Source organism: Magnolia sinica, chromosome 8 (assembly GCF_029962835.1).
Source record: "Magnolia sinica isolate HGM2019 chromosome 8, MsV1, whole genome shotgun sequence".
NCBI classification, from domain to species: domain Eukaryota; kingdom Viridiplantae; phylum Streptophyta; class Magnoliopsida; order Magnoliales; family Magnoliaceae; genus Magnolia; species Magnolia sinica.
Window position 1 is genome coordinate 83,301,566 of NC_080580.1, and position 16,404 is coordinate 83,317,969.

A 16,404-nucleotide genomic window follows, 5' to 3' on the forward strand; every position below is an offset into this window, starting at 1 on the left:
CCTGATTCTCATGCCGTCAACCCGAGTCAACTCAACTCAGGACTTATACCTTAGCGACCGCGTCGTCGCCGCGGTTCCGATGCCGCGACTTGCTCGCCGAGGCGATACCCTAGTTGGGAGATGTGGGCCAGCGTTCGGTGCGAGAAAAACACTGCGAGTGCGAATTTCGAGAAAATCTTTACAAGGTGTCACATCAATGAATCAATCCCATCATGTCAAGTACACATCACCTTTCACCTTTTCCCAAGCAAGCCCCAAAGTCAAAAAGTTCTTACACAAGCCTTACCTTCTCTTACAACTTTTGCCAAAAAAGTCAAAAAGAGCCTCTTACACCCATCACCACCACATCCATCACTCCATCACTCATCACTCCCTCTCTCTCTCTCTCCCTTTACAAGTCTCTCTCATTTTCAAACTCTCCTATAAGCAAAAAAAAATCACCATACGTATGAACCTCTCCCAAGCTTCCCAAGCATCAAAGGTGGCCCACTTTCCTACCCCTTCATCTCTCATCTCAACCATCCATTTCTCATCTTCCTCCATCAAAGAGAAGCATAAGGAGCTAAGGAAGCTAAGGGAGCAAGAAGATCAAGCGGTGAGTGTCTTGATAGGGTAGTTTTTGATGTTTTTAAGATGGGCCAAGTGAGGCCAACCGATCAATGGTTTGGATCTTACTTTGGACCCTAAGATGTGGCCGATGGCCCACTTGGATCATTATGATCATTCCATGATGGGGCCATTCTCCATGGACCCCATCATGATGTTTATTTCCTTGCATGCTTAGGGTCATCTAGACCGTCTATTTTAGTGGAGAAGGGATCTCCACCGTTGGATTTCGATTTCATGGACCCACATGTAATGGGACCCACTTAATGTATGATTTAGTGCAAGGGAGGGCCCATAGTGCCGGGGTCCCTCCATCACGCGTGTCTCACTCTCTATCTCTCTCTCTCTTCCTCTCCATTTCTCTTTCTTTGTGAGATTATGGTATGGTTGTGTGGCCCAATTTGATGGACTCCTCTACGAGGTATGTATTTTTATCCAATATATCTAGAAGTGGGGCCCACCTTTTAGGTGTTGTACACACACCATTCATCATGAGGTGGCCCACTTGAGTAAAGCCTCCATGTATGTGCAACGTCCAGGGACGCTGGACGTCACTGGAAGAAAAAAATAAAAAAAAAGGGTGTTAGCTTGCTTCTAAATGGGGTGGTCCATTCATGTAGGCCCCACCTTGATGTAGGTATTTAATCCACGCCGTCCATTCCTTTTCCAAGCTTGTTTTAGGCGTTGAGCCAAAAGATGGGACCGTTCAGATTTTCAGGCGGGCCATAACATGGCAAACAGTGGGTTTACCATTGAAATATCCCATATTGCTTCTATACACCGAAACAGGCCTAATATTGGGCTTGTTTTGCTTGTCGGGGGCCATGGAGGGCCATTGGACGGAGTGGATTATCTGGATGTGGACCCCACCTGCGAAAACCATAGAAAAACTGAAATAAAAAAAAAACAAACCAACACAGTAGCTGCTGTTGTTGTGTTAGACGGCAGCAGGTGCTGCCTGTGCACAGCGTCCAGCGGACGGACGAGCTAGCGGTCAGCCAGCAACCCACGGCTGTAGCCGTGGGCCCCACCTTGATGTTCATTTGTCATCCAACCCGTTCATGAGGTGGGCCATCCCCAGCAGTGGGCCCCCTCAAAATTCCAAGCCCATCCAAGACTCAGGTGGCCCACACCTTATGAAACAGTGGGATTGAACCTCTACCTTTGAAACCCTTTTGGGGTCCACAGAAGTTTTGGATCAGGGTGAAATTTGTTTTCACCCTTTATCTAGGTCTACTTGACCTTATCAACGGTTGGATGGGGTATAAACATTATGGTGGGCCCCACGTGGAGCCCACAGCCTTGTGTGTTGTGCTGCCACCGTCCAGGCGGACGGTGGAGCCCACTGTGATGTTTGTGTGCGTGCATGTGTGGGCCTGTTGTGTGCATGCATGTGTGGTGTGTGCGTGTGTGTATATTTATATATATATATATATATGATATTATATTATATATAATATTATATGTACTATATATGTATATTATATATTATATCATATTTAATATACAGGTGGTGGGAGGCCCATCTCAGTTTCCTTGTGGCCCATAGTTGAGGCCCACTTTGATATATATGTAAGGCCCATGGGTCGAGGCTCATTTGATGTATTAGGGGCCCATGGGTTAAGGCCATTAAAAATGTATTGGGGCCTATGGGTTGAGGCCCATTTGATGTACATATGGGGGCCCAATTGGCGAGGCCCATTTGATACATATAAGGCCCATAAGATTAGGCCCATTTGATGCATTCTAAAGCCCACGGGTTATGGCCCATTTCAATGCACATAAGGCCCATTGGTGCAGCCCATTGATGTGGCCCATTTGATGAATATGAGGCCCATATGATACGGCCCATTTGATGTATTAAAGGCCCAATGGGATATACCTAAGGTCCATTGCAATGTGCAATCCCAACATGATTTATGTAATGATGTTTACGACGGGCTATACCTTGGGAGCAATGGCGGTTTGACGTCCTCATTGCAAGTATAGTGTTGGTTAAATGTCCGCATTATGACTTTTCCTAGGGCCCATATGTGTAATGTATAGGCCGTCTATGTCCATCTTCATTATGAACATCATCCATCCCATATAACATGTTTAATTCCATGATTCATGATCATATGCATCATACGTATGCTTGATATGAGAAATGACTAATCATAGCATATGCCTTCGGGCAGATTGTTTAGGGGCTCCCGTACAGGGGGTGTTGCCCTACATGAGCGCATGATACGCGCAGGATTGCTGTATGACTGGATAGTGTGATTCATGCATTCGCATTGTGTGATATGGTTACTGTACGCCCTAGCGACATGAGGGCCGTAGCCTCCATAGACGTATTGTGGTTGGCAGGATTGGATACCGAAAATACTGTTCTACATGAGGTGCGATAGATATCCCTGGGTGAAAGTCCCTAAACTCTTATGGTACCAAGAGGTTGCTCCAACATCTAGACCGAGTGGATGCATGAGCGCTGAGTGCCGATTACTAGACGGTTACGCTTTCCACTGTATCGTGGTCGGTTGGAAGGGGGTGTGGCCTTACCCGCCCGAGAGTATGGGGCTATGCTAGGCTGAGTCTGACCAGCTCGAGGAATGGGTCCGCTATTGACGAGCCGAGCCTGATATTGGCAGGCGGATAGTGAGGTCTTTTCCACTCACCTTATTGCGCGCGATGGGGCGGCAATCTGGCTTGGAGTGTACTAGACCCCGGTGATATTCCAGATTTTGAGCTGTATTGATATGTGGACTTAGATAAGGATTTGTATGCTTGAGTTGCATTTCGCATTGCATGACCTTGGTATGGCCGACATCATTCTTTGCATCGCATAGCCTTGGTATGGCTAATGGTATTCTTAGCATCCATCAGCATGTTCCGCATTACTCTGATACTGCATAGCTGCATTACCACCTTGAGCATACACCTTCACCACCCTTTAAGCTTTCTATAAGCTTATGCACGACCGTTGCGTGCAGGTGATGTTGGATCGCAGCAGCGCTGAGGCTTGAGCGCGTGGCAGATCATTTTGGAGTTTTATTCATCTTCATTGTATTTCCCTTATGCTCATTGTACTTGTAAAGTTTTTTATTATAGTGGAAATGTGATGGAGTTTTTGGTTGTTGTTTATGGGTTATGCCTTTGGTTATGCTTCTTACAAATCAAACTGATGTTGAAAATCCTCCTTGTAGCATCCCAGGATCGGAACCTGGCGAATGGGCGCTGGGAGCCGAGAATGGGGTTCTACGGAGGCTGTCGGCGCCGGATTCGGCGATCGGGAATTTTGTGAGCCTGGTTTCCGAGTTTGGGGTGTGACAGGTTCGAGCCCCTGTACAGTGAGTGCACCGCTGGGACTGGGTTATAGTCGTTGTATCCTGGAGGTTGATTGCTCTGGCAACCTGTTGCACTTGAGACGCTGTCCAAGGGGAGCAAATTCGATTTCAAGCCGAGTGACTCAGTCACGCCTCGACTCAATTCAATAAGTTCTTCTTTCTCAAAATTTTATTTTATTTTTTTTGGTTCGCGATTTTAATAGTTTATTTAATTAAACCAAATATTCCAACAAATGGTTCACATTCAACTAAAAAAAGTTGAATAACCAATGGCTATGATCTAAAAATCTTGCTATTTGAGTGTTTTCTTTCATGGGTTATTCGTAAATAGTCATATAACATCAGCGGTTTGCATTCGCGGGGATTGCCGGCAACACCTGGCTGCACGGATCTTCCTGCAGCCGTAAGCTACGTGGAGCCCACCGTGATGGGAAACGGATTGGCTACTCCCCCTGCCACCGGCCCCGTGGCTGGTGGTCGGTGCACTGTGGGACCCACCATGATGTATGTGTTTCATCCATGCCGGTCATCAATTTTTACAGATCATTCTATGGCTTGATCGCAAAAATTAGAGGGATATAAATCTCAGGTGGACCACACCACAGGAAAACAATAGTGATTGGATATCTACCATTAAAATCCTCCCAAGGCACACTTTCCTATTTATTTGACATCCAATCTGTTGATTAGGTCATACAGACCTAGATGAAGGGAAAAACCAAATATCAGATTGATCCAAAACTTTTATGCCCCCGAAAAAGTTTTAATGGTCGACACTCATTCAACATTGTTTCCTATAATGTGGTCCACTTGAGATTTTTATATTTCTCATTTTTTTGGTCTCATACCCTAAAATGATCTAGAAAAATAAATGGACGGCATGGATGAAACACATACATCATGGTGGGCCCACAGAGCACCAACCATCACCCATTGGCAGGTGGCAAGGGGAGTAGCAAATCCGTTTCCACCATGATGTATGTTTTATTTCTATGCCGTTCATCTGTTTCGAAAAGATATTTTTTAACACTTACATAAACACGAAGAGGATCCAAATCTCAAATGGACCACACCCCACCTAAAAGTGGGAAAAATCATGTCCACTGTTGAAACCTTCCAACAGGCCATCATGATGTTTATTCACCATCCAATCCGTTCATAAGCTGACTTTGACCTGGATGAAGGGAAACCAAAAAATCTCATCTTCATCACAAACTTTCGTGGCCCCAAGAAGTTTTTAAAAATGGGCGTTGAATCCTTGCTGATTCCCGTCGTGTGGCCCACTTGAGCTTTGGATCTACCTCATGTTTGAACTAATGCCCCTAAAATGATCGGATGAACGGAGTGGATATAACACATACATCACGGTGGGCCTCACTAGACACTGAAAATCCGAGTGACTGTATAAACTCTTCACCAGTGCATTGTACAATCTGTGGCCGGACAACGATTCGCGCGAGGAAAGATTGAAGGGATGAATAGCGGCACGTGTAAGCTATCCATGCCGATCCGGGTAGGTAAACCGTCATATGGGTGGTATATGAAAGTTGGACGTGCCTGGACTAAGAATTAGATGGTTAGAAAAATAAAATTAGAAATACGAACCAACGGCCTACATTAAAGCACGTGCGTATGACGTGTGTGAGAGGCTGGTTTTCATGATAGCACACGTGAGACGAAGGGACCCGATGAGCGTCCTAGATCTTTCACGCACATGCGACATGCGCACATCCGAACAACTAGATGGCCAGCATCGATTGACACGTGTCACGACCATGTGTGAGGGTGTACCGTATTCAGGTACTACAGAATCTACCGTATGATCTACCCTACAAACGGCCACTGTTTGCTCTGAAAGGGTGATGGATCTGAGAACCAAAGCCCTGAAAAGGAAACCCCTCTCCGACCTCACCAACACCAGTCCTCTCCTTCCCATCTCTTCCTCCATCGGGCCAAAGCCCAATCCCAAGCCGAAGACCAGGTCCAGTTCCGGGCCCAAGAGCAGCTCCAGGCCAGTCGGATCGCTTTCCAGCTCCGATACCAGTATCGGTTCTAGCAATGCCCTCGAGCAACTTCAACAATGCCCTACGAATCCCGAGCCGGATTCATCTCGAGCTTCAGGTATTTCTCGCAAACCCTAATTCTCTTCTTCTTTAATTTCTCCAATTCTTTCAGGAGTTGGGATTTTCTTTTGATGATTTGGGTCCGGATTTTCTAGGTTTTGGAATTCCTGCTGTTTGGGAGTTCAATTTCGAGCGGGTTTAGGGTTTGGAAGCGGAAAAGCTAGGGTTTCAAGATTTTTTTATTTTTTTACTTTTATTTATTTATTTATTTATTTTTGAGTTGGGAAGCTCTGAATTATCGTTGTGCCGGTCTTGAAAGTTGTTTAGGGTTTGGAAATGCGGAGGGTACTTGAGCGTGCCAATCAATGTTGTGTGCGAGTTCTTCTGGGTAGTTCGTCATCGGGTGGGCTCCACCATGGACGTGCCATGGGCCGGAATTCGGGGTGGTCCGGTCATCCGGTTGGTCACGTATGTTTGAAACTTTAGTTAGAGAAGATCTAGCCACTGGTTCGCGCAGGACGTACCAGCGCGGCCCATTCGATGATTGCACGGCCTGATTTTGAGAATTGTGACAAATATCACCTGAGATTTTGGAAATATGGTGGAAAATTCATTAAAAGATATTATCGCAATTGTACGGAAAGATCTTCAAAATATCAAAAGTTTTTAGCTAGGCATTGTGATTTTACTGAAATAAATATCTAGGAGTCTAGATTAATTCATTTCAACCCCTGTTTAATATTTTTACATTATTAAATTAATATTTTTTTATTTTTTTATTTTTTAGCAAGATTTTTCTTGATAATATTGTGAAATCCACCCCCCCCCCCCCCTTACTATGACAATAATGAGAGTTGATACTCCGATTTTGAGGCCTAATGAAATGCTCGGATGTATAGGCCACATTAAGGGGGTAGAAAATGTTTTCCTACTCTACCGAGCAGCCTTAGCAGGGTTCTTAGGTGCTTGGCTCAAATTACCAATTAGTGGATACATTCATGCATGCATACAGGCATACATCGTGTGTATGCATCTATACTTCTATGCTATTGTTTTGGTTTAGTATTGGATCCATTCAAGTCAGATCATCTGGCACGACATGTTGGTAAACCTACATGGGTGGGGTCAGATTGGGTAGGGTTCAACCTGAGGCTGACCCATTTACTTAATTGGGCTACATTTTCTAGCCCAAGGCCTACCTGCTACCTATTTAGCATGGCCTGAATCTGCCTCAGAAGTGGGTTAGGCTAGGTGGACAATTTTGATCATTTGAAAGTGGGCTGAATGGAATGTTAGCCCAAATGGAAAAGCTGGTAATTCGTGTTAAGCATTGTATATTTCCTCTTTTAATGTGTTCTTTATGCTCTTGCTTGTGGGAAATCACTACATTTTGGTAAATTTGTAGCATTCTTCCTTCCGTTTTGAACTTCTAATTCTTTACATATGCAATTTTCATTTTGTTTGCGGCACCAATTGAAAATTTGTATTGGAGAATTTCTTTTATTAGGCCTTGTTTGGGATTAGGGGAATGAGAATATGAATTTGAAAACTCTGTGGACTTATCAAATTCATGGATTTGGCAAATCCCAAAGTCCATAGTTTGGGGCTATGGATTTAGGGAGCATTTACTGTAGTGGCAAAGCATTTATTGCAAGGAAACAACTTTTATTGCTTTTGGGAAGTATGTCATTTTGAGGATTTGGCAAGTCCTTAGTTTTTTGGGGGATTTGGATTTGCCTCAAATCCAGGGATTTATAGGGTGTGGATTTGGGTATCACTGATTTGGTAAATCCTCAATGAAAAACACAAACATGAGAGGCTTGAAATATGTGGATTTCAAAACTCCCTGCCCCAAATCCCTCACCCAAACAGCCCCTTAGGGTTTATGGATTCTCCGTCCAATCCAAAGGATTTAGATTTCTTGAAATGACTATAATTTTTTTTAGAGATAAAAAATGACTATTATTGATAAAGCCCGATTTCGATTTCCAATTTATAGATATTGTTGATTGTAAGAATTATTTAAATTTCTTATTACAATGTAATATCTTGCTTTCTGAGCTTTTAGTTGTGAGCAATATTGTCAAAATCGTTATCGTATCGCAAATAGTAATAGGTGTTGAATCATATCGAATCGCAAATCGTATCGTAAATCATAAGGTTTTTTCTTATTTACAATACACACACACACACACACACACATGAAAATATAGAAGTAAATTATAAAAGATTAAAAACTCATCTATTATCCATTTAACATCAACATGTACCATAAAAGTAATACATATCATGATATTATCAATTGAGAAAATGTATATGGTATACATATCATGATAGTAAAGGATTCTTGTTTTTATCCTTTGTTTTCTTTCAAAAAATTTACCTTAAAAAACATACAAGTCCTAAAAATTTTGTTTTGTACCTTTCTTGAGTGAAGAATCATATTAGAAAAAATGGTAATTGATTCCATTGTGAATCAAAAGATATCTTGATTTATTTGTTTTGGGTTTTTGAATATCCAAATCCCCAAATCTCCTCTCTATTTCTCTCTCTCTCTCTCTCTCTCTCTCTCTCTCTCTCTCTCTCTCTCTAAGACAAAATGAGGACATTTTTAATAGGGGAGCCTTTTTCATATTTTATGAGCAAAATGGTACAAAGAAAATGGAAAAAAATGAATAAAAAGTAATAATAAATTGATTTTTTAAGTATTTTTTGGGCCCATTTATGCAGTCTACAATTATCTTATGATTCATACGATTCGATACAATTATCATACAATTCTATACAATTCATACAATAATTGTACGATTATTTTGGATCTATGATTTGGGTGTATGATTCAAATTGTACACCCATACGATACAATATGAATCGTACGCTTCATGTTGTGAATCGTACGATTTTGATAACATTGTTTGTGAGAAGATTTGGGTACCTATGAGAGTACCCATCTGAATGCTGCTGTTCCCCACACATGTCGTGCACCATTAAAGCATCCATGCCTTTTTTGGGCTCTCATCCTTAGAAAGTCAACTTATAGGGTCTAATTGTAATACTAGAGGGTTTGTGGCTTTTGTCCTGGAATTGATATAATTTGGTCTCATGGACTGTTTGGATGCACCCCAAAATGCAGGAGAATGAATATTTTGGCAGAATGTATGTGCATTAATTCTTCTGTTCTGTGTGTTCGGGACATTGCTTTAAATGTGGAATTCAATAAAGTGGGGTTTTCTTCCCTTTTCCATCGAAATCAATATCTATTGTGTTGCAGCCTGCAGGTCCCAACTGAAACTCAATGGATATAAATTTGGGTGGAAAAGATTCCTGCAGAAACACCTTTACTTTATAAATCTCAGTGAAAACATGTTTTTTCAAATTTCTAAGACCGTAACTTTTTTTTCTGGCTCTTGTAGAGAATGTTGAATGGGAGGATTTTGAGCAATTAAAGATTTACAATCGGCGTAGCATACAGGGAAAGAATAAGGGAAAGGCAGTTGCAGCTGCAGTCCCATCAAGTTGTCCTCCTGCACGAAGGATTAGGAGTCTTGGGTAAGTCTATTGAGATTCTTTTGCAAGTCTTTTTCTTTTTATGAAAATTAACAAAAAAAATATTAAGAAAGCACCAGTAGGTGGCAAAGAATACATAGGCCTATACCCGAAAGACAAGCCCCTGCAACACCAACCCACCACAAAAACACTGCCAAAGGAGCAACCATCCAGAAATTGCCCACAGCCCAGGACTACCCCAAAAAACCTAACCCCATTCCCGAGAAAAAGGTTCAGACTCTTCCGACAACCCAATCAACGTTATGATGAATGTTACGGAAGCATCTTCGGTTCCTTTCTTCCCAGATCGCCCAGAGACCGGTCAACAAACAACTCCACCACAGATCCTTCTTGTCCTTCAATATGCTCGCACCATGCTAGGCCAAGAATAGCTCGCTTGTAGATCTTGGCATCACCCAACATATGTTGAATTTAGGTAGGACAACAGACAACACCTTGGAAGCAAATGCACACTGGATGAAGAGATGGTTTACCGATTCCAAGTCCTTCCCCCATAATAAGCACACGTTAGACGAAATCACCCCCTCAGTTGAAGATTATCTTCCGTTAGAACCCTTTAACGACCAACAAGCCAACCAAAAGCTGCAACGTTCAGTGGGGCTGCATCAGACCAAACATATTTGGGTGATCCACTGGGGCTCACTATGGCCTTCAAACAAACCATTAAAACTATAAAATGGCAGCTGTTCATTTTCTACATTCAGAGGTGCTCAAAGGATTGTCCATTCGGTTTTTCCCAATGTGGCCTGTCCATTAGAAAGCTCACCAGATGATCGTTTCTGATAACCAAGGTGTGCTCCATGTCAGTGTTCAGGTTCATGGGTACAATTTCAGATGGTCATGCAGTACCTTTGACTGGTCGGCATAACTTTGTTCTACATGCTTTTGCGTTTCTCTCGTCTTCAATGCTTGAGAATTTATCTACGTGACTTTCAATTTCCATTATTTTCTTTTCATCCAGTTTATGCCTTGGTCATGCATTCACTGTTCATTATGCCCCCATGTCTTCCAAACAGGAATAGACTGAAAAGTCATGATGATGTTGATCTATCAAAGACACTCTCAGTTCCTAGGCCGAAAAGCAAGAAGGTATATTTATGCTTTCAACTACTCACTTGCTTTTGTATACTTGTAACTGCAAAGAATAGTAAAAGGCTTTGATCAATCCAACTAAGCTTTAGAGAAGATGGATTATAGAAATGCAGTCGAGGACATTAATCTCTGCTTCAGCTGTGGTTTGAGGGTTAGAATTTGTGAATTTATCTTTGATAAGATTCCTGCTGTTACTTCTTTTATGATGCTTTAGGAATTTTTATTTTTTTTCCTTTAATTTTTTTTTTCACCTCTACGTTCTCGTTGTTGATGAATGGGTACTGGGACAAGCTCTAAAAACCATCTTGTTTGCATTCGTGCTGGTAATGCATGCAAGATTGGGGGAAAAAACAGTTGTTGATAAATGGTGTTTGATTCCAAGAAATTTGTACTTGTGCATGCAGAACTAGATGTCATATTTGCAGCTTTTGGATTCCAATGATCGTATCTAATACACGTGCTTATAATTGTTGCCTATCTCATGGCTTATACTTCATATATTTGCTGGCATATGTTGATGAAAATCCATCATAAATTTTATTAAGATCCAGACATCCAATTTTTCCCCATTCCAGTAATGCCATTTTTTGGCAGAAGCTTCCCAAAATGGAAAAAGCCACTCACAATGGCAAGTGGGAGGACCTGGTAATGATTCAGGAATATATGCAATCACTGCAGAAAATTGAAAATGTGGAGGGAGTTGCTGTCATATTGTGTTAAAGAGTTAGGAACCCAATTTAGTAATGAAGTGAAAATCACAGGCTAAGGTGCAAAAATACTGGCCAAGGTAACACTGGTTTGAAGATAGATCTCGTCTGCCTAAGTAAGCTGAGTGAGTTTTTTTACTTCTATAGGATGCCACCGTCCAAGAAATAGACTGCCAATGCTATTAGAGTTTTATAAGCTGTTTGGTTATTATTTTTAAGGCACAATGACATTTTTCTTTTTCCATTTGTCCAACCACAAATTTAGTCGTTAGTTTGTTTAGAAGTTTCTCTCCAGAATCTAAGGGGAGGAATGCTATGGCAGCCTTTCAGTTTTACTCACTAGATCCTTTCAGGTCTAAGTGCAAGAGGGAAGCTAGCATGTAGATCCTATCTAGGGACCTATTTGGATAGTGCAAAAAAGAAGAACGAAAAAATGGATGACTTTTTCCATGATGGTACATTTCACTGTGTTTGGATTGCAAGGGAACAAAAAAGAGGTAATCATTACCCAAAAACCATGGTCAAATTCTCACGCACGGGTTGACTATTATGAGATCTTTATGAGATTCCCACTTGCTACCCAAACAAGACTCCAAAAATGGAATCCATATTTCAATACTAATGGAAATCTTGGAAAATCATCATTGGATGGTCATTACAATCCGAACATGGAAGATCCACGTTTGAATAACAAAGGAAATAAAAAAGAATCACTACTCAAATGCCATAGTCAAATTCTCATGCACTCCACTTGCTATCCAAACATGAAAATGGAATCCATGTTTCAATAGTACTTGTGGAAATATTGGAAAATCATCATTGAATAATTACTGCAATGTTCTTTTCTTTTCTTTTTCCCAATATCCAAACAAGCTCTAGAGCTCTATGGCTGTGAAACATAGGTTGCAGGAACCTTGAACTGAAACTGTAACCCCTGCTCTTGCTTCAGAATTGCGGTCCTGCTACCTGGGTTTGTACATGTCATGACATTTGAAACTGACGCTTCATCGCTCCTGCACAAAATCCATTCCCACTCCTGCTCATGCTTTAAAACAGGTAGCACCCTGTTGGATAAGAGCAAAAGCACATTAGATCCAAACCGAATTGCCCATGTACGGCACAGGACCATGGGTACAACTTTTACTCTCAGGTCCATTTCGAAGTATTTGGGTACAAGATCCAGACTGCATGAGCTAACTAGATGCCTTGAATTCACAGACTTAAGATAGCTTCCTTGAGGTTTCTCTAGTTTTTCCACTAAGGCATTAGTTTTTGTGGACTAGTGAATATGTTTATGGGAATGATCTGTTTAGTTCCATTAAGAATGACTAAAGCACATGCTCACGGAGGTTTAGCTTTTGTTCTTTTGTTTTTCTTTTCTTTTCTTTTCTTTTTGGACCCTTTAGAATGGCGACATATTCTTACAATGTATTCTTTCAAAATCTATTTTGCTTGCTTTGCTTTAACTTTATTATCAGCAACAGCAAAATGCTATGATGAGTGATGACCTGCTTGTGCCTTGCACCTTCCTTTCGCCTTAAAAAAATAAAATCAAATCAAATTTTCACCTCTGCAAGCACAACAGAAGCCTTGTGAGGATTTTAAAAATCTGCTGTAGTTCTCCCATTCAATGTAGCCATATATGGAATGGGTCCTTGATGCGTTGATAAAGTTGTCGAACATGGAAATTGGAATGGTATTTGATATTTGCATAATTTGATTAATGGTACTTCTACTAGAAACAAATGTGGTTGGATATTTTAACTAGTGTTTGAAGCACACCTCTGAATCAGCATTGGTTTGATACAGTGGGGTGGCGTTGTTTTGAACTGGAAAATGAGCTCCAAGTAGTCTGTTTAACCATCTTCTACATTTCCACCTTGATAATCGTAAAGGTGTTCCGTATCCGTTACGATACGCCAGTAAAGGCCGATACGTATAGGTAATGGCCATTACCGTTACGCAATATGGGGGTGAAATGGGACAGTTGATTTTTTTGGGACCGTATCGGCTGTTATGGTGGCCATAAAGGCCGTTATGGGGCATAACAACCGTTACCCCTGTAACGGTCGAAAAATGACCACTTTTTTTTCCCTATTTAAATCCACTTTTTTTTTTCTCCCCCGTTTTATATATATATATATTCTCATTTCAAAAACTCTCCTAGATCATTTTATAATAGATTTCGATCACTCTTACTATAGTTTTTAATATTAAAATTGTAGCTTGAAGTGATTTGAGAGAATAGAAGCTATGATGGCCTTTAAAAAAAATAAAAATAAAAATTGAAAAAGTAGTATTTATGCAATTTTTCTTATATCTAGTTATAATGCTTGATTGTGATGTGTAAACATTAGATACATATAATCATGTTCATAAATTCACTAGATAGCCCGATACAACACTCTCACCAAAGAGTGGACCATTAAACTACCATAAACATATTCAAAACAAAAAATGAATACATATTTGGAATATTTATATTATTCTTGATTTTCTAAATACATTATTCTTGGTTTTCCAAATATTTTTTCAGAATTTTTCGGGCAAAAGAAAATTTTCAACCGTTACGGTGGTTGTGATAGTCGTTACGCCCTCGTATTGGCGGTTACATCTGATACCTATATCGGTAATGGTGGTGACAATTACGGCCACCGTTACCGATATGGAAGAGAACGATTATTCTCTTCAAGTACAGCTTGGAACAGTCATGATCTTAATGTGGACAAGCCATGCATGATCCCATGTTTTCAAACATACCCGTTGGGATGTCGAGGAGATTTATTTGAGCAAGATTGATGATGCAGCCTGGTTTTGTTAATTAGTACATTTGTTTCACAGCATTAAAAAATGGCACTTCATTTGAATACAAAGGCCCACATGGATGCATCCCAAATCAACTAATTGGATCTGCTTTTTGGGCAGAATGGATAACCCATCTGAGTGTGTGGCCATTTCGGTGTGGAAAAGAGGAAACCTCATTAAGTAAGTTTCTGCTTTTCCACCTGTGTCTGCCCCACTTTGTTATCAGATCATTTCAAATCTGACCTGCATTGATCTGACAATCAATCAACCTAACAGACAATCGTTCATCCACCCTAGATGTTCGAGACACCCAAATCACTCTTAGGGCCTGTTTGGGAATGTGGATATCACTGGAAATCAATTTCATTTTTATGGACATGATGTTTTTAGTTGTTTGTACTGTGAAAAGTAGTAGTGGAAAGGATGCGGATTGCTTGTGACACCCCTGTCACGGGAAGTTCCTGCGCTTGGAAGCTAGGTGGGCCCACCACGAACTTTGTGAGAAATCCACAGTTTCCATCCGTTTTGCCAGATCATGTTGGGACATGGGCCCAAAAATGACTAGAGCCAAAACTCAAGTAAGCTGCACGGCAGAAACAGTGAGTATTGAATGTCCACCATTGAAACATTAGTGGGGCCACAGAAGTTTCAGATCAGGCTGATCTTTTTGTGTTTTCAGTTCATCCCAGTAGGAATGACCTTATGAACAGTATGGATGGCATATAAACATCACGGAGGACCCAGGGAGGTTTCAATGGTAGGCATTTCCCTACCCACCTTTTCCTGTTGTGCAGCCCACTTGAGGGTTGGATCTGCCTCGTTTTTGGGTTCATGTCATAACATGAGCTGACAAAATGGATGGACGAGGTGGATTTCTCACAAACATCATGATGGCCCCACATAGCTCCCAGGTGTAGGAATTTGTTGTGGCGCAATCTGCTTCCTTGTGGAAATTGACCGTTATGATTATGCTTTTTCTTGGAAAAGTATTTTTTTATTCTTAATCTGTGGGCATTTCCATAGTACATGCATAAACCTTTTAACATTTCCATCTAAATCAACCTCAAAAACAAACCACGTATATTGACTATTTACTTTTCAGCTTTTCTATTGTTTTCCACTTTTAATGTTTCTATATTTTTCTGCGACAAGTGAACTGATTTCAAGGAGGTTTTTCATGACCATGTTAGGTTAGTGTCTTGTACTGCTGTTGCTTCTCACCGAGAGCTTCATGCATATATGGTTTTTCATGTGATTTGTAATCCAATCTTCAGTACCCTTCGGTCATCCATTCGTCTTACTTATTTCTCATTGTTTATTTTTTTTTATCAGGTGTCACTTCTTTTTTTCACTTCACTCTAGCATATGGCCTGCAACTTTGCTTGCTCAAACATTTTCCTAACTTGGAATTCTAATCCGCATGAGATATCTACAGAAGCGGCGCCACTCAATGCCCGAAGACCCTGCTGTGCATGTCTTATCCCAGGATTTCATCGACAAACAGAGAGCGTACTTTGCAGAAATCGATGCGTTCGAACTGCAAGAGGAGGAGGTTTCGGAGAGCGAAATGGAATAGAAGCAGAGGTGGAGGCGGTACGGTGACTAACCGGTGATTTTTCTGACCAGTAACCATTACACTTCATGTATAGGAATGACTGCAATGCGTTGAAATGAAACTCTATGGGGTTATTCTTGTGAAAGACTAGATACCCAATGTATATATATATATCTTTTTTTGCAAAATGTTACTCAAATCGGTTTAATAGTAGCTTGAGTCATGAGTAGCCATTCAAGAAAGGGAAAAAAAATAAATCATTTACACCTCTGCGTGTTTGAACTTACTAAATAGGAGCTTTGGGCATTGTAATATCTGGGTTCTTAATTGTGGCCATGTTTGCATGAGCTGTGACTCTAGTTTGGAAATTAGGGCTGTAAATGGGTTGGGGTTGGGTCCTGGTGAAGCTCTTGAAGAACTGGACTGGATCCAATTAGGTTTAGGTTTCTGTAGGGTACTCAAAAAACGAAGAAACTTATCAGATTTTCAATATTACTAAGAATCAAACTAACAATATATGGTGTCCTCCCTTCGCTCTCATGGGATGGTCGATGGGGTTAGATGGGGTTATAAGTACAACTATACCATGGGACGCTTACCTAGTCAACATTTGATCCCGTCAGGTGTTTGCATCTAGGTTCCAAGTTGAGCTGGGGACATGTAAGAGCATTTGCATGGTT

The 16,404-nt window shown here is 41.0% G+C and overlaps 1 protein-coding gene across 7 annotated transcripts; it reads left to right on the plus strand.

Moving 5' to 3' along the window:
- Positions 1–5,772: 5,772 nt before the first annotated feature.
- On the plus strand, positions 5,773–15,990 carry LOC131253540 (uncharacterized). Of its 7 annotated transcripts, none has more exons than XM_058254571.1 (5): positions 5,773–6,056; positions 9,412–9,547; positions 10,373–10,423; positions 10,582–10,654; positions 11,252–12,920. In XM_058254571.1, exons 1-5 carry the CDS (start codon positions 5,798–5,800, stop codon positions 11,375–11,377), a joined length of 645 nt encoding a protein of 214 aa, XP_058110554.1. In that variant the 5' UTR covers positions 5,773–5,797; the 3' UTR covers positions 11,378–12,920. The 7 variants fall into 7 exon arrangements, with proteins under 7 accessions (XP_058110554.1, XP_058110558.1, XP_058110559.1 ...); XM_058254575.1 differs by lacking the exon at positions 11,252–12,920 and adding an exon at positions 13,174–13,320 and having other exon boundaries at positions 5,776–6,056; XM_058254576.1 differs by lacking the exon at positions 11,252–12,920 and adding an exon at positions 15,502–15,546 and having other exon boundaries at positions 5,777–6,056.
- The last annotated feature ends 414 nt before the right edge of the window (positions 15,991–16,404 follow it).